The sequence below is a fragment of the Cornus florida genome, unplaced genomic scaffold, assembly GCF_030987335.1.
Source record: "Cornus florida cultivar Cherokee Brave unplaced genomic scaffold, ASM3098733v1 CherokeeBrave_3.0.0_Hap2_Chr07, whole genome shotgun sequence".
In the NCBI taxonomy this organism is placed as follows: Eukaryota; Viridiplantae; Streptophyta; class Magnoliopsida; order Cornales; family Cornaceae; genus Cornus; species Cornus florida.
Window position 1 is genome coordinate 6890491 of NW_026775577.1, and position 18157 is coordinate 6908647.

The following is an 18157-nucleotide window of genomic DNA, read 5'->3' on the forward strand; positions in this document are numbered from 1 at the left end:
TGACACCGATAACGTGATATTATCGGATAATTAAATGTTGATATGTAATTATAATTTTATTTAACCAAATGCGTTATTCGTGTGGCGAGATATAATTATTTGGTGGTACCCGTGATATGGTAAAAAGTGATTATTTTAAAACTCAAATTATTGTGTCTTGCATGACTTAAGAGCCTCGGTATCATACAACATGGTTGTGGCATGCATTTTGGCCTGCATGTGCTTGTGAGAAAGCAAAATACACAAACTTCTCTTCCTAACCATAGTTCATCATGTAACCAGACTAGTTTTTTCACCCTCATAGGTCAGGAGAACAAATAATTAAGTGTTGACACGTAATGATAGCACTCCTTCAAATTAGTGCATTATTCATGTTACGATGACACCGGCAACATAGGGCCTTCTTGATTCAGTTTTTTAAAAATAGTTTTTAATTTTTTTTTTAATATTTAAAATTTAAAAACTGTACAAAAACCTACTTGATTAAGTTTCTAAAAACTATTTTCAAAAAACTCGGTTTTAAAAAAATAATTATTATAAAAAACTTATTTTTAGATAATTATCTTTTATAAACCACATATGTTTTCTTAAGTCATTGAGAGCTATTTTTAGAAAAGCAAATCTTACAAACTTGTAATATCTCATCTTATTTTTAAGGTAAAAGGTAGAGAGTTAGAGTATTCCCAAAAGTTCAGGGGAGGGCATGCATGCCTTAAGTGACACTGATGTATTATCGGATAATTAAATGCTGACATGTAGTTATAGTTTTACTTAACGAGATGTATTACTCCTGTGAGATAAGATATAGTTGGTTGGTGGCATCGGTGACATGATAAAAAAGTGACTATTCTGCATTACTCGTGTGACAAGATACAGTTGATTAGTGGCACAGGTGACATAGTAAAAGTGATTATTCTAAAACTATATCGATTTTCTTAGTCGTTGAGAATTAATTTTAGAAAAGTAAATCATAGAGGCTCGTAATTTCTCTTCTTCTTTTTAAGGTAAAAGATAGAAAGTTAGAGAATTCCCAAAAATATTGTGAGAGTAGTTGTCAAGACACAAGCATAAAGATACATCCTAGTAAACTTTATAAGACAAGGCCAACTAGGTGTGGTTAGGGCACCAACCAGCATCCATAAACACCTCCTAAGGTGATAGCTAGTGGTTGCAGAGTTAAATCAAAGAATCGATAGATATGCGGGAGAAATATTCTTGGTCATCGCTAACAATGTGGACCATCAACCATAAATGTGACAGCTACCAAAAGGACACGTAGACGTTTAAGTAGGCTCTTAGGTTATGACCGTTCATAATTAAAAGTCCCAAAAAGAAGAAATTGAGGGTACTTGGGACCTCTCTACTCTCCTATCCATGTTACATATAGGGTCAAGAGAATTCAATACACTGTATATGTCTTAAAATCTTATATATATATATATATTAGGAGCACAGATCTTAAAGTGTAACAATACCGTGCTGTACATTAAAAGACAACAATAAACATAGTAGAGGATTCAAATATATATTTGTCACTAAGTTAGGAACCGATAGAATAAATTTGTCATTTTCCTGAAAATAAGATTACATGCAAGAGAATTCAATATACTGTATATGTCTTAAAATCTTTTATATATATATATATATATATATATATATTAGGAGCACAGATCTTAAACTGTAACAATACCGTGTTGTATATCAAAAGACAACAGTGAACATAGTAGAGGATTCAAATTTATATATTTGTCACTAAGTTAGGAATCAATAGAATAAATTTGTCATTTTCGTGAAAACAAGGTTACATGCATCTGATCCTTCTCAAACTTGAGATAGACTTGTGCACTAACTTGAAAATAATAAATTTCACCGCAAAAGTGACATCTATTGATACAGACTTGTTGAGCATGACATTGCCAGAAGTAAAATTGAGTTTGAGCATCACAAGTGAATAAATGAATCCAGCTTTAGACCACTTCTGATGTGCACTGGTGATTATGATTGTGAGTAATAACGCATTGAAGAAGAAGAAAAAGCAACCAAAATCAACCAATTAAAAAATTGCCATTTTTTGCGGAGGGTATGTAGTAAATTTAGTGATTTTTAAATGATTTCACTCTGTTTGTCTACAAGTGACACAATCGAATCCTAGAGATCTTCTTTGTTTCTTACACTTTCTGAGGTGTGTGTACTTCTATTATGTTTTGAAGGAAATAACAAATGGTACATATGTCTCCTGCGTGTTTTGATTTATCTGTTTTAGATGATTGCTTGATTGAAATCTTAATGAAAACCCACTTGCGGCAAATGGTACGTGTGAATTTTTAAGGTGTTTGATATATGTAAGTCCAAATTATCATGTTGAATACAAAAAGAAGTTGCTCGATGTATGAATAAGTTTCTTGCTCACTTTTGTAGATATACATATGTGTGTGTGTGTGTGTGTGTAGACACAGAGAACTCAAAAGGGAAAAAAACGAAGAGAAACGGATGAGTGGCGTTGAAACTGATTGGTTGGTGATGGTAACAATGTGGACACTTCGTAGGGGCTGATGAGTTTGGCTTGGTGAGTTAAAAGTACATTTCAGTGCCAGCCAACACATGGTGATCACATGGCTACAGAGGAAGACTTGGACACCTCTGAAAGCACTGTGTTTGTGATGTGAGACATGTGGGACAATCAATCCAATTGAGTTTTCATTTCAAGCTTCTTCTTTTTTAAGCATACCGGTGAGGAAGACACTCACCTCACAAGGGCCATCCCCAATTGGATCAGTCATTGTTAAAAACATTGCAAGTTTAGGGACAATCCATATGGACCCCTCTCAACTTACTTTTAACTCTATGGTAATAGTCATTGGTAACGATGCAATGTCGGGTTACCACCTGGCCCTGCCCGGGTGGGTGGTAAGATCCCCGCCCTCAAATTGAAGGGCGAGGATCAAGCTTTGACCTCGTTACTTAGAGGTTGGGATAATTATCTAATACATGTGAGACAGGGAGCTGCATGTGCCCGTCCGAGTAATTTGGCTATATGGCCCAATTGATAAAACAAGGGTTTGTTTATTTGCTAAAAATAGCGTTCAAATTCTTAAAACCTGTGACTCGTGGGAGTTTAGACTCCTTGTTCATACTAGCATTTTCAAAACATCACGTTTTATTCCATGCTACCAAAAGGAGGTTTACATAGGTCTAGTCATTTACGAATTACTAAATTTTCATTTATGAAATCAGTCATTTATAAAATCAGTGTCTAGAATGCTTGACATCCAAAAATTTAGTGCTATACCGTCTACTAAAGATCATAATTTCCAATGCTGCATTTGAAAATTTGGTACCACCAAGAACTGAACTGGAGAGGATTTAACTGCAAGTCAAATTAAGATACAAAAGATTTTGTTGCACTAGACAAACAAAAAACAGTCAATGCGGAAAAGTAAAGTATTTTAGGAGAGGAGCTGATACTGCTAACCATAGTAAGAAGGATGACCAGGAGGTGAAGCACCACCAGGTCGCGCATTTTGGTGATGTGCAGGCTGAGACACTCTTATGGAGGGCACACTATGATTAGTTGGGTTGCCTTGCATAAGGGGTTGAGTAACACCAGGAGCTGCTGCACTGACATAACCAGGAACGGAGGACGGAGCGTATGTCTGAGCAGGAAATGTGCCCGGAGCCGAAACATAAGTTGGTCTGCCAGCTTGCAAGGTTGGACCCCATGAGGACACTTGTGACACCGGAGCTTGAGCTTGCGCAGCACCAAACTCGCTCCCAGGAAACATTTGAGCACCCTGAGCATTCTGCCAAACTGGTGTCCCAGCAGGCAGGCCGGAAGCTTGTTGAATTGCAACCAACCCTGATTCTGGGATTGTGTAATCTCTACTTTTGTCGCTGTAAGCCTAGAACCATATATGTAACTAATCATATTCATGGAAGGAGATTTCCAAGCACATTAAAACCAAAGAGTTGAAATGAGTGTCAAGAAGCATACATTAAAGGCCAAATCTTTTTTTTTTTTTTTCCAACAACGGAACCAAATTTCTTGTAAGGATTTCTTTGCATTTATCCTCTTAAATATTTTCTTTTATGAACATCAACTCAAAAGCACATTTTAATACCTTTACATTGAGATCAGTATGACGAGAGTATGATAGATGAAGCTTACAATAGCCACCATCATATATGCAATGTCCCTCTAAAGCATCTTTAGCAACCGCTGCAGTTGTGACATCTGGAAATATAATAACTTGTAAATCAGTCTGAAGGAACTACCAAATAGTCTACAACAGGAACTCCCCACATGCATATAAAATAGGAACATCATTTTTTGATAACTTAATTCAGCACTTAATTTTTGAGTAAGTTGTGTGTTTGATAACGCAATTTAGATATAAGGAGACCCGAAGAACAATTAAAATTCAAAAAATCATCAAAAAAATTCTCAACTTTAAATTAGCACTTTAAATTTAAGGACTTAAAATTCAGCTCTTAAAATTCAGTACTCAATTTTCAGTTTTACCAAACAACATAGGAGAGGCATAATATGCAATACTAATTCAAATAGTTCCTAATTAAGAAATAACTCAAAGGTGGAATAAATTAGTTATGAACAATGACGCCAAAATTACCAATGGGCATTAATTAATGTAGCTGGTATGATCTCTCCTCCCCAAAGGGGAGGTTGAGTGTTCAAACCAAGGAAAAATAAAAGTTTGATGGGAGGAAATCACGTGGAAGACAAAAGCAGGACATATGATCCCGAGAAAATTAACTGTTAATGAAATAATCACAACCAAAAAAATGAGGACTGGTAACTTTTGAGTTATGTATGAATATGGAAACTTTATCCTCCATCAGTTGCTGCAACAACTAATGCAAATTATAGAAAATAAAATCCTCCCAACCTTTATGCTGAGAGAGAGCAAAAAAAATGAGGTGATTAGATATCCCAGACATAGCAAGGAATAACAAGCCAGGTGAATAGGTGACATATTCATGTCTTTGAAATTTCTATTTAAATTTATACGTGTCCAATTCACTAGTCACTACAGATTGTGATAATGAGTCGAATGACTGAAAGAGAATTAGTTATGGTTCTTGAAGAAATATTTATTTATTCATACGTGGATTGACACTAAAATCAAAAATCACATTAATTTCAGAATCAAACAAGTACATTTTCCATTACATATAAGCAAGCGAATACTCTGAAAAGTATCTAATTGCTTAAAAGGTTCTTAAGGTTTAAAACCAAAAACTATTGTGAGAAAGAGAATAAAGGGCAATTGAGAGAGAGAGAGAGAGAGAGAGAGAGACACAGAGAGAGAGAATAAAGGGCAAGAAACCAAGGAAGCTAGTAACGCAAATTAGTCCCCTGCATGCAAGACCTAAACATCCACAGATCAAAATCAGGACACTGCAAGCTCCAAAGAAGAATGTGTCCTAACTAAGATGAGTAGTCCCTAAACCAGAATTTCGGCAGGTGTTTCAGGGAGAGGAAGTAGAAACTGAGAAAGTAAAGATAATATATTATTGTCTTTTACAAAGATAAGGGCACATCAATAAATAAATAAATAATAAAATAATAAAAAAGAACTTTTTCAGAAGGGACTCAAGGGAGGGACCTACCAGGATACTGAATTAGGGCCTGTGTTCCACCATTCTTCTCAAATATGGCAATTTTCTGAACATTACCAAATGCACAGAATACCTGTATATAAAAACCCATTTTATGAATAGAATTCTACCAATGGAAAATAATTTGTGAGGAAATTATAAGTTAAATTACCGTGTGGAGAACATCTACTGTGACAGCATAGTGCATATTCTCAATTGATGCAAGAAGCACGTTGCTCTCAAATTCTTTTTTCTTTCCATCAGGACCTACAGCAGGCTGGATATTACTGTTGGTTAGTGCTTGCTAACAACTAAAAAATACAATGGATGTTCAATAACAAATACATACCTGAACAAATCCCTCCATCGCGGTAGGATTTACAGGAAGATATGGATTCGTGTAGTCCCTGTAGGATGAATCGGAAAAAATACAAATGTTCTGGTGATCGTTATTGACAACATTATTAATGAACACGAACAAAATTAATCTCAATAAGAAGATATGAAAAAAATAATAATAAAAAAGCTAATATAATCAGAAGGCATATACAAATGCAATGAATGTCACAGTTATTCACATAAAGATTATATGTTTCAAGAGAGTATCACAAAAAGAAGGAAACTGGGGCAGTTTGTTGACTCCTAGGTTAGATATTAATGAAACATTACGAAGTGAGAGAATTTAAATCTGCAAAGAGAGAGTTGAGATGCAAATCACATTTGACAACAGAGTGAGACATTTAAATAAAATGGAAGGCATGGGAATCTTGGGGCATTGCTGCGGCCGAATTAAGTAAAGACTGGCTACCTAAGCTGGAAGACTCGCTTTTATATTGAGGGGTGCCAATTCCCCAAACTTCTTCACCAGACCCATGGGCAGAGGAGAGGTTGCTAACTCCTGGTTTCTCTTGGGGGAGGGCAGGTAGGGCTGGTGAGAAACGGTCCCCTGTTGCCAATAAACTTTCCCTTGACTTTGATCCCGTTCGGTATGGCCACTAAAGGATTGCTTCCGTTAAATGGCAAATGGTAAAGGTGACGTGAAAACTTTAGAATATATCCAAATAGAATCATTCTTGCACTAAGTAGTATCCGTTTATGAGTGTGTGAGCAACCCCTGCAAGTGCACTGAGAAGTGGACAATTCCTTGGTCCAGCTTCAGAGGAGCATCTTTGCATGGAAGTCCAAACCGACTGATGTTGAAGAATCTTGGACATTGGATCAGCAAGGGTGTGATTTAGATGGATCAAGAGAAGATCAGGTCTGTTGTAGGTATAATGAAACCATGGGAAAAGTGCTTTTTTGGGTAATCCTTACGGCACAATTACCAAATTCAGGAGAATATGGAACTAGATAGAAAAGGAGCTAGACCTAACAAACTGATGCATTATCAAAATATAGTCACATTATTTTTATTTTTATTTTATAAGTAAAAAATATAGTCACATTATGGGGTTTTTTTTTTTTTTTTTTTGATAAGTATAGTCACATTATGGGTTATAATTTGCCTGAAGCGGTAAAATGGAAGAGATCGGATCAACTCATCACTTTGTTTTGCTAGGTAAAAAATTGACAAGATAAACAAAGTGGAAAAGCCGAAAAGGCAATATGGATTAAATCTATTGACAAAGTCAGGAAGGCATTCAAGATGGAATAAATAACTATCGGAACACCTACATACTGAACTTCAGCAAATTAAAAATTTGAAAATAGAAACACATATAACAAATCGCAGCTGCATATTGACAATTTCACAGATTTCTCCATTCAGATGACACTCCACTTACATGGTTCACAAATATATATATATATATATATAATACTAGTTCCACAACATTCTCCGTGGCATTTGCAGTCAACTGGATTGACTTGAAATTTTAGAGGCAACTGCAAATCACATTATACTTCCTTTTGCCATAGAGGATCACAGATACTAGTGCTGATTGGGAACAAGAGAACCAGAGATGGGTCTTTCTTGACATTGGCAAAACGGATTGTATACTCCATAAGCAAATTTATTAAAGGCAAAGATATGGGAGCTCCACATAACCAATTTATTTTGAAGCAATTAGAACTGCCCCAGTTACCACCCCCAACACCAAAAAAAAAAAGTGGAGTGTCTACAACATAATTGTACAATATCTGCTCTGTAGAATTTTTTTTCGGAATTTGCGGTAATCCAAGATATATAAATATGCAAGACATGAAAGACCATTGCTTCATTCAACATATTCCCAAATATTGACTAATGAACTCTAACATGTTCACTCGTTTAAAGAATAAGTATGAATTAAATTACTACAATAAGATGAAGAAAATTACTAAGAGGCCATGAAAAACACATCTGTGTTCTAGCTGCCGAGCTTCACTAACCCCTAAATGACAAAAAGCACACACATCAATTAGCAAGACCTTATTTGCCAAGTCAAAAGCATACAAACAATGATGAAAGAATGAAGCATTGGATTGTCATCAATTACAGAATAACAGAGAAAAAAATTGTAATAACCTGCCAACTCCCTATTACCTGCTCCGATGAGATTGAAATTTAATGTTCAGATCTGTGTGTGCGGAGTACGAGATACGCAAGTGGCATGAAGCAACATGATCTGGAAGCAAGTACCTGGACATTACAACCACATATTCACCAAAGTGAGAAATGCCACTATTCCATACTTGGCAACTCAGAAGTGGAAGGCATGAGTATAAGATAAACTCAGAATTGAAACATAAATGGGTAAGAGAAAGGGGGAGAGAGAGAGAGAGAAAGGTGCAAACCTGGGTATGCTTCTTCCATCCAATGACTCCCTTGCTGAAGATGCAGTGACAGAATCACTGAATTGGATCAATGCCTGCCAAGATGTCCAAGCAAGCAAAATTGAGGTAAGTATAGAGATACAGATAGAGTTGCAAAAAAGTCCAAATTCAGCTTTCAACATCTTACCTGAAATCCAGCAGCCTTCTCAAAAGTAGCAATCTTGTGCACAAAGCCAAAAGCCGAGAAAACCTACGCCAAATTTGAATCATAGTTGAGCATATAGCAGCAGAAAAGGTCAACTAAAAAAAATGGTATGCAATAACAAACATCCCAAATATTTTACAATGGAACAAGAAAGGAAAAAATATCAACGGACCAGAATAAGTACAGAATGACACCTGTATAAGTAAGCGTGAAGAAAGGAGTATGATGCACATGATAATATATCCAGACAGTCTCCAACAACAGAATTTACATAAGAACCATCATCGTCTGTGATTCAACCGATTTCAATCAAAATTGATGCATAATTTAATCAGGGCGCTATTTCTAAGGAAGAATTAAGACAATAAAAAAAAATTGATCCAACTTGTTGCGAGCCTAAAATACTACCCTAAATTCCCCAATTCAACACAGAAAAAAGGTTAGAAGTTAGAACCTATGGTATAGAATCACATCATTGCATCAGTGGAAGACATGAGTATTAGCAACATACATTTTGACATAATCAATAAACAATTTTGATGTCCAAAACAAACCGACACCACAAAAAAGCATCATGTGATGTTACGGTCACAACTTGATATTAATCACTGCACACAAAAGTAACTACAAATTAAGCATGGGACACCACATACAACTTCTTCAGAAACAATTCAAGATAGTTCCCTAGTGCATTGAAGTAAATGGGAATTTTCAGGAAAAATATGGCTTGATCATGATGCCATGAAAGATGTGTCAACTGCTAACGAAGAGTCGATATCCAGTCATAATAAAAATTTACGTATGAAGAAAGGAAAACTACTCCACATTTAGAGCTTTTACAAACTTGGATCAGCAACAAAATACAATGATTCGTCACATCGGATAAGAATAAAGTTGTGGTCGGAAAGGACTTACCAAGTGAATGACATCAATGCTGACATCACCAGCTTCCACACCCTCAATGGTTACAAGCAAGACATTTCCCGGAACATCTCCTGGACTCTTGTTATTGACGATTTCATGTCTATTCGAATATTGGATATATACAGTTTTACCACGAACTGATGCAGGCTCTGACGATGAAGCATAATATGTCACCATATTAATTGCCTGATTAAGGTCTGCCTGTTTAAAACAAACAAATATGCTTTTGTCAACATTAAGAATCAGGGAAAATAATATGTATGTCATGTCAAGCGGATAGAGCAAAGTAACTTCCTAGACAATCTAATTACCACTAAAAGTATTATTTCATGCAAAAACATGCTTTTAGAACAAAAGCATAGGGAAACTTACAGAGCTATACACTAAACGGTTCAAGTCCACCAGACGGATAGCTAAGTGAGACACACAATTTAAAGGAATGTTGTGGTCAGAAAGATTGACATCTCATGGGCTCCCAAGTCACACCACATAAAGAGAAACATGTCCAAGTTATACAAGGAGAAATCATTAATGTGCTAAAAATTCATATAGGACCCAACAAATGTCACCAATATTTAGATAATCCCATGAATGTTGTACATACTCCATGTCCACTACATTACGGTATTACTTGTAGTCCAGTGAATATTTTACACATTGTAAGTCTATCACTTAATGCTACCGCCCATCTTTTGTCTCGTATCACTCCATACAATTACTGTCACAAAAAGACCAACTTTGAGTAGACTCAGATCCCTCTGCTTCGGACTCGTAGATGCTTGCAGCACAAATAAAACACACCAGAGTCAATTCTCAGCAGCTAATTCTTCACTTCTATTGCTTCGAACCTGCAATGATATTGTTCTGGTTGCGTTCTCTTTGAGTTCTCTTTCCCTCTATTCAACCTTCGGGGTAATGAATTGGATTGTGGTTTATTTTGTAAATCATCTTATGGTTATGCTTTATGGTTTTTTCAATCTTATATACTTCTAGGTTACTTTGCCAAACAATAACAAACCTAATTCATAGTTAACATTCGTCCGATTAAATCTTTATTGTTGTTGTTGTTGTTGTTGTTTTTTTTTTTTTTACTTGTATTTGGACGTGAAATTCAATTCAAAGCACTGTGACATGGCGGAAAGGGCTTTTGGTAACGTATTGAAATCAATCCATCACCAGAATATTAATCCTTCTATATTATCATACAAATCCCACTAACAACGCAACACATTTAAACATTCATCATATTTACGACAAAACAAAACCCTTATTTATCAAATTAAATTGAAATTGTGTACAAAAATCATAAAACAATAACTCACAAATTCGACGAAGGCCTGGTTGCGATTGGCACCGACATTGCACTTGGTGTTAATGATCTTACCGAAGGGCTTGCAGAGCTCGACGAGCTCTTCTTCGGCGCACTCCCATGGCAGGTTTCGCAGGTGGAGGACCTTCGACGGCGTCTGCGTGTACCGGAACTGAGGTTGCCCCGAAGTCGACATCTGCCGATTAGGGTTTCGATTAAGATTTAGGGTTCTGAGTTTCGAATCGAGACCGATGTAAAATGAAGGTTGTGAATTTAGGGTTTATTGAAATTAGTGATATGGCGATTATTGGGAGAGAAATCAGAGAATTGGGTTTTTGCGGGGTTGTATCTCGTCTATGCTTTTGGGATTCTGGTTAAGGTGGTGATATGATATAACAAATAAATAACGTCACGGGCTATTTATGAGTGTTAAAATATTTTCTTGCTTTTAAATCAGGTAAAATATATTTTTTACTTACCATCGTAATAATGGATGTGCTGAGTGCTGACCAAAATGCGTTTAATTAAAATTATTATTCTTAAAATGTTACGGTACCAAATTTTTTTTTTTTTTTTTAAATGTCTCTCTTTGATGAATAAATATGTACCCTTAACTTATTAATGTGATATTGTAAACGCAAGGGCTTGACCGAGTTGATAAAGTAACAATCTGAAAACGCTCATGTTTCAGGTTCGAATCCGTCCATGGCGGTTGTAACCTTCCACTGAAATTGTTGCTAAGGTGTGAGGTCGTCGACAATATCCCCGATTTGTAATTTGGGGTGAGTTCTGAAGGGCCTTGCTCATGTGAGTTCCGATGTCAGCCTAAAAAAAAAAAAAAGAATTTAGCCTTTTCGATGTTTCAAATCGCTTTAGTTTTTAGTCAAGGATCATGTGGAACACTTTCAACAAGGGGGATTCAAATTCTATTAGCTCAACTTATCTTCATTTTAATTGAAGCTTTAAACCTAATTTGATATGCAAGAATTAAATTAAACAAAATAAAATTAGAAATGGAATCAAAATAGAATGGTCTGATTTTATTGTTTAGTTATAAATATAAAATAATGAGAGAATAAAATGATAATCACTATTCTATACGGTGGTGATGGTAGGCGATAGTAATGAAGTGGCAACGATTAGCAAACGAGTCCTACACATTTAAAATAATGAGAGAATAAAATGAAATTTTGGTTTGGCTTATTTGTAGCCATACTATTATATGTCTGGAAGCTATCATTGGAGGACATTTTTTTAGTTAACCTCATACATTTACATTGTGAAAACTTGTATTACTATATTTATTTAAATGTTATTCACAATATAAAATAAAACAAAACAAAACAAAACAAAAAAGCATAAATTGCCCATCCTACCTTCTTTCTTATTGTTCTTTTTAATTTTAATTTTAATTTTTTTTTTTTTTTTTTTTGAAAGGTAATTTTATTGTTCTTGACATGGAGATTCGAGGCCCACCAGAATGCTGACGTAATAAATTTACACCAGATGGACAGGCCCATGAACTACTTACCCCTAAAATCCAAATAAAAATAAATAAATAACAGGTGCACAGCGCGCGCACTGCGTAATATTGAAGGTGGTACCCACTTTAGCACGAAGATTCCGGTCAAAGCCCTAGAAATCAAATCCCAATTGACCGTGTTTTATTGCCATCTCTCTTTCTCTATGCTTCGATTCTGAAGATCTCTTCAACCCTATTCAGGTATATGCAAATCCAATTCTCTAACATTGCACCGTTTTTCGCAGTCTCATTCATCAGTTTATTCTCTGCACATCATTACTATACAACATTGAAAGACATATATATGTAATTCTTTGTTCCGTTTCTTTAGGTTTTAGTGATTTACATTGCGTGATTTCTTCAGATCCGTCTTTATGTATCGATCATACATCTGTTTAGTTATAGAATTAGAATTAAACCATCCGTTTTGTTCTGTTATTTTTTATCGAAAAAGTTTCCCGGAAGAATTCATTGCTTGGAATAATCGAGGAAAATTCTATTGTGTCTTTAGTTGGTTCAATGAAAATGTAGTTTATTTAAGCCTGAAATTTATAAACTACGGGGTTTTTTTTATTCAACAAACTGTGTCTATGGATTTTGATATTGGCAATTTTCATTATTCCATTGTACCTTTTACTATTTTTTGTAAAATTATATATATTAGGTTAAGCCCTGCTCAATGCATGCACAGCTCATCTATTTTGTTTATATATTTTTTTATGAAAATGCATTTTTGAGGTATCTATAATGGGTTTCATGATGATTTTGGTCTATATATGTAAGGTTAGAGGGCTATGATGAGGATTGAAGAAAGTCATGCACCACTCTGATTTTATCAGTGATGATAAACTTCTTGTACCCATTTTTTCTGAGCCCTTAAAAAGGAAAAGAAAACAAGGGTTTTATGTGTTAAGAATTGGTGCTTGAAGTTTTGAGCTGGTTGCGTGCTTTAAAACTTAGGAAATTAGAACTTGCATTGAGTGTTACTAATCCTCAATTAGCTGGTGAGTTTTTGGTCTTTTTACATGTTGGTTATGTTGGAGTACAATTGGCTTATAGAGAAATGGTTTGTTATGAAAGTAAATAGTAAATTTCTCTGGTAAAAAATGAAATGATTGCATCATATGCGTTTATTCTTATGTTGTTTTATGTTGATATATTTATTGTTGTTTTGTTGGAACATTTATTTTGTTGGTTTGTTCTCACTTTTTTAGTTTTAGAGGTGGAAGTTTAGAAAACTCGATAAACATCAATACTTGGGGTGTATACACATCTAAATCATCGTGTTATCAGTTTATGCTGATCTTAGTTTGTTGTGCTACCATTACTATTTCTCTTTTTCTTTTTGATGCTTCTCATATATTGCTCTTTTATTGTGAATTTTTTGAATCAGAAACAGATAATATAGTCAATTTTGCTAAATGGCTGGTCAGAGGGATAATTATGGAAAGCGTTCACATTCACAGTCTGACTATCCTGACAATGGAAGAAATAAAAGGAGAAAATCTGGCAACGATAGAGATTCCTCGTCTATCGGGCCAGAAGATACTGTATACCGGTACTTGTGCCCCGGAAAGAAGATTGGAAGTATTATAGGGAGGGGAGGGGACATTGTTAAGCAACTAAGGGTAGACAGTAAGTCAAATATTAAGATTGGTGAGACAGTACCGGGATGCGAGGAGCGGGTTGTCACTATCTACAGCTCTAATGAGGAAACAAATGTCTTTGATGACACTGATGATCCCATTTGTCCGGCCGAGGATGCTCTTTTCAAGGTGCATGACAGAGTTGTTGCTGATGACATGGCCGCTGATGACTCTGACGAAGCCCCACAAGTTACAGTTCGGCTTCTCGTACTCTCAGATCAGATTGGATGTGTTATTGGGAAAGGTGGGCAGATAGTTCAAAGTATACGCAGTGACACTGGTGCACAGGTTCGCATTCTGAAGGATGATCACTTGCCTCCTTGTGCTTTGAGTTCTGATGAACTTGTGCAGGTAATCTGGACCAATTCCATTTTGTTGTTGTTATACTCACATATCGGATTTCATTGTGTTGATTGTGGTTTTACAGATTCTTCCGAAATTCATGGCAAGTGTCAGTAGCAAGCAATGGCAAATTTTTAAACAATTAATATTCCTTGTCTACAATATCCACATGGTTATTGTTTGGTTTTCCAAACAGTTTCTCTTGTTAGCAACATCTCATTGATTACTTTTTGCCATTATTATTATTTTTTTGTATGTGTGAGATAATCAGCCTATCGGTAGAATAATCAAGCCTTACATGCCTTATGTGAAGATTTTGAAAGTGGTTTGAGTTCTTTACCTGGATCATGGTCATCTCATGCAGGAAACTTGTCACTTGTGAAGACATATATTGTTCATTTTCTTTTTCAATTCTTTGCATATTTCATCTGGTGATGGTATTTTTCTTCTGGATGATTGGATTTCCCTATTTTACATGCATTAGATTTTTATCACTAGATTTAAAATTTCATTCATAGAGGTGTTCTGTCTGAGCTGAATGAAGCTAACATTTTAAAGTTGTTATTTACTTCTCGCTTTGTGGGCTTAAGATATCTGGTGAAGCCTCAGTAGTGAGGAGGGCTCTTTATCAAATTGCTTGTCGTCTTCATGACAATCCATCTCGATCCCAGCACATACTTGCTTCCGCTGTACCGAATGTGTATCCTTCCAGCGGTGCACTTCTGGGTCCAAGTGGTGGTCCCCCAATTATGGGATTGGCCCCTCTGATGGGTCCTTATGGAGGATACAAACGTGACAGTGGAGACTGGTCACGCTCGTTCTACTCTGCTCCACGGGATGAAGCATCTTCAAGGGAATTTTCTCTCCGTTTGGTGTGTCCTACTTCAAATATTGGAGGTGTAATTGGTAAGGGTGGTTCCATAATCAATCAAATCAGACAGGAATCTGGGGCTGTTATCAAAGTTGATAGTTCAGCTGCAGAGGGAGATGATTGCATAATATCTATTTCAGCGAAGGAGGTAAACATTTATCTGTTTCATGATTTGGTTTTTGTGAGCATATTGTGACAGGATTTGGTATAATGTATCATGTTTTTAATGATATTATCACATGCTATATCAGGTATTTGAGGACACATTCTCTCCAACTATTGATGCAGCATTGCGCTTGCAACCCAGGTGCAGTGAGAGAGTTGAAAGAGATTCAGGTCTTATTTCATTCACAACTTGTTTACTTGTGCCATCATCTCGGATCGGTTCCCTTATTGGGAAAGGAGGAGCCATAGTTAATGAGATGAGGAGAACTACCAAAGCTAGTATTCGTATACTTTCAAAGGAAAGCCTTCCAAGAGTTGCAGATGATGATGAGGAGATGGTGCAGGTAAAGACTTCATTGTAGCACGTTGATATTTAATTTTCTGAAAATTGTATTGTTTTTGTGCAGTCTCAACTGTGTTGATATCATATGGAAAATGTTAGTGATTTTTTTTCTTCCATATTTATTAGATTGCTGGAGAACTTGATGTTGCTAAGGATGCTCTAATGCAAGTAACTACTCGGTTAAGGGCAAACCTTTTTGACAGGGAGGGTGCTGTATCTTCATTTGTTCCTGTTCTTCCGTATCTTCCCATGTCATCTGATAACTCAGATGTTTTAAAATATGAAATTGGAGATGGTAAAAGATATGGACGTGGGCATTCTTATTCTGGTAGATATGGTGGTTCAAGTGATTTGCCTGCTGGTGATGACTATGGAGGTTATGGTGGTTTGCAGGTAATTTATTTTGTATTTCTCTTTATATACAGTTATCTTCTAAATAGAACATGGAAGAAAAAAATTGTGTTTTTGCTTATATTTTCACATTTCACAAGGAATTTTTCTTTTTATCCTTAGTTTTGTCTTGTATTCTTGCTATATCCCGTATGCACCTTCTGACAGTACCATTGTTTGTGCTCAGTTACATGCGTGTGAACCTGATTTCTTATTGTATGTTATTTTTGTACAATCATAATTTTAATGTCATTTGCAGAGTGGCAGTAGTGGTAGTGGTGGTTATGGAGGCTATGGTGGCTATTCTTCAGGACGAACTGGAAGTTCTGGGTAAGAATTTCCTATAGGTTCCTGCGTGTGCTCTGTTCGTGGATTTTTTTGGTCATTTTACTCGGTCACCTTTTTCCATCTCGGACGAGGGTTCCGTTAGGTTGAAAGCCAGTGATGTGCCTATAGTTGAACTTCATAAATATGATCGTTGAAACTTTTTAAAAAAGAGTCACATGAGACGTGAAAAAATCAGTTCAAATTTTAATTGAAGGAGGTTGTGTTCAGTTGACAGCCACCCCAATTAGTTAGACATTTTTATGAACTTGAAATGTCTTCCGCCTCCCCATTATGCATGTTCATAGAGGTCGTCTTATCAGACATAGAAAGGGAAGTTTCTAATTTTGTTTTTTGATTGTTATTATTCTTTTGTCATCTTTTATCGTCTTTGTTGATTTACACTCATCTCGTCCCTGACCTTTAGCTTCTGTTACCAGGTTATCTGGGCAGAACCACGTTTCCCGACGTAGAAATTATGGTTACTAGAGTTTGATGATGAGACCTGCAGGTAGAGTTTGGTTTCCTTGACATAATTGTTTGTCTCCGATTTAGTTGGTTACATATTCTTAGTTATATACCACTTACTAGTTCATGACAGTATGGTAGTGTAACCTAGCCCATCTCTCCCATATATGAAATTCTGATGCTCTTGTTTTCCCTTTGTTTCCTTTCCCTTCCCATAAAAACAGCTGAGATCTTTGAAGCCTGAAGCCAGCCCACTGTCCATTTTGATGAAGCCTCCCGCCTAAACCAGAAGACCAGATGAAACAGGGTTTGGAAAACTCATGGCCCACCTTGATGCTTTTATTTAGGAGGACCAATAGCTGAAGGTCATACTATTGAAACTTGCCATGTCCTGACACCACATGCACCAAGCTTCTATATCTTTGTGCTTCCAAGAACCTTTGTAGCCAGCATGCCTTTGTTCATGTTGTTTCCTTCCTCTACCAGTTGTATTAGGATGATGAGTTTATTATGTTTAACAGTTCTCAGATGCGTGCTTCAATCTATTATGTGGAATTTAGCACCTTGAAATCTGTCTGTTAGACTATATAGTGGCAGAAGTCGTGTTATCTAAATTGCATGAGTAGCTTCCCTTATTTTAATTATGCGTTTAATTTGTTCTCTCTATTTTCAGTTGCTGAGTTTGGTATTTGCCTCAAAATCTGACCTTGTGCTCATGCAGTGTAGTAGTGAGATTTGCTTATAGATTCTGCTGTACAGATATGTAATCTTCAGAAAAAGAAAAAGGCCGTGGGTTACTGTTTTGTTGGCTTGATTATGGTGGTTTGGTTAAATGGCCAGTTGAGCTCAAATGGTGAATGACTAATGCCTTTGCCTTTTTGATCAACAATTTTTTAATATTATTTAATAAAGTTAGATATCTACCAAATATTTGCATACGGGGAGCTCACAACTAAAGCAGGTATGATGTCCCATACTTCTTATAGGGAGCTGCATTGGCACATCTGTTTGAGGTTGGTCATGATTTCCATCGTTTATTATATGAAATCCTGCATAATCTCATCAGCATTGTTTTATTCTTATGGACCTAATTATGCACACGCATGTAACTAGTTTCTGTGGCGACTTGGAGGGTGCCTGTAATTGTTGGGGCTCGACACCGAGTTTTGTTGGTAGGTTTATTCTACATTATGTATCTATTACATGCGAGGTTTTCATGCTGATGCAACATGCACTATTTATGCCTTCTTTGCCATTAATTGTCAGGTTCGATGAAAT

General features: G+C 36.1%; 2 protein-coding genes and 1 non-coding gene across 6 annotated transcripts; 2 read left to right on the plus strand and 1 right to left on the minus strand.

Moving 5' to 3' along the window:
- Positions 1 to 3293: 3293 nt before the first annotated feature.
- LOC132315924 (polypyrimidine tract-binding protein homolog 1) lies at positions 3294 to 11210 on the minus strand. 3 transcript variants are annotated; one of them, XM_059814373.1, is made up of 10 exons: positions 10822 to 11208; positions 9491 to 9700; positions 8558 to 8620; positions 8392 to 8465; positions 8141 to 8236; positions 5966 to 6023; positions 5789 to 5893; positions 5629 to 5710; positions 4119 to 4231; positions 3294 to 3899 (listed from the first exon to the last, which is right to left on the minus strand). In XM_059814373.1, exons 1-10 carry the CDS (start codon positions 11002 to 11004, stop codon positions 3468 to 3470), a joined length of 1416 nt encoding a protein of 471 aa, XP_059670356.1. In that variant the 5' UTR covers positions 11005 to 11208; the 3' UTR covers positions 3294 to 3467. The 3 variants fall into 3 exon arrangements, with proteins under 3 accessions (XP_059670356.1, XP_059670357.1, XP_059670358.1); XM_059814374.1 differs by lacking the exon at positions 10822 to 11208 and adding an exon at positions 8770 to 8863 and having other exon boundaries at positions 9491 to 9613; XM_059814375.1 differs by having other exon boundaries at positions 3733 to 3899; positions 4166 to 4231; positions 10822 to 11210.
- Positions 11211 to 12389: 1179 nt separating this feature from the next.
- On the plus strand, positions 12390 to 17545 carry LOC132315923 (KH domain-containing protein HEN4-like). Of its 2 annotated transcripts, none has more exons than XM_059814371.1 (8): positions 12390 to 12531; positions 13724 to 14327; positions 14909 to 15337; positions 15441 to 15698; positions 15824 to 16090; positions 16347 to 16417; positions 16852 to 16922; positions 17104 to 17545. In XM_059814371.1, the coding sequence occupies exons 2-7, from the start codon at positions 13752 to 13754 to the stop codon at positions 16898 to 16900; spliced, it is 1650 nt and encodes a 549-aa protein (XP_059670354.1). In that variant the 5' UTR covers positions 12390 to 12531; positions 13724 to 13751; the 3' UTR covers positions 16901 to 16922; positions 17104 to 17545. The 2 variants fall into 2 exon arrangements, with proteins under 2 accessions (XP_059670354.1, XP_059670355.1); XM_059814372.1 differs by having other exon boundaries at positions 13730 to 14327.
- On the plus strand, positions 13120 to 13206 carry LOC132268038 (small nucleolar RNA Z221/R21b). The gene has a single exon (XR_009469180.1). It is a non-coding gene; the product is annotated as a small nucleolar RNA Z221/R21b (small nucleolar RNA).
- Positions 17546 to 18157: the final 612 nt, after the last annotated feature.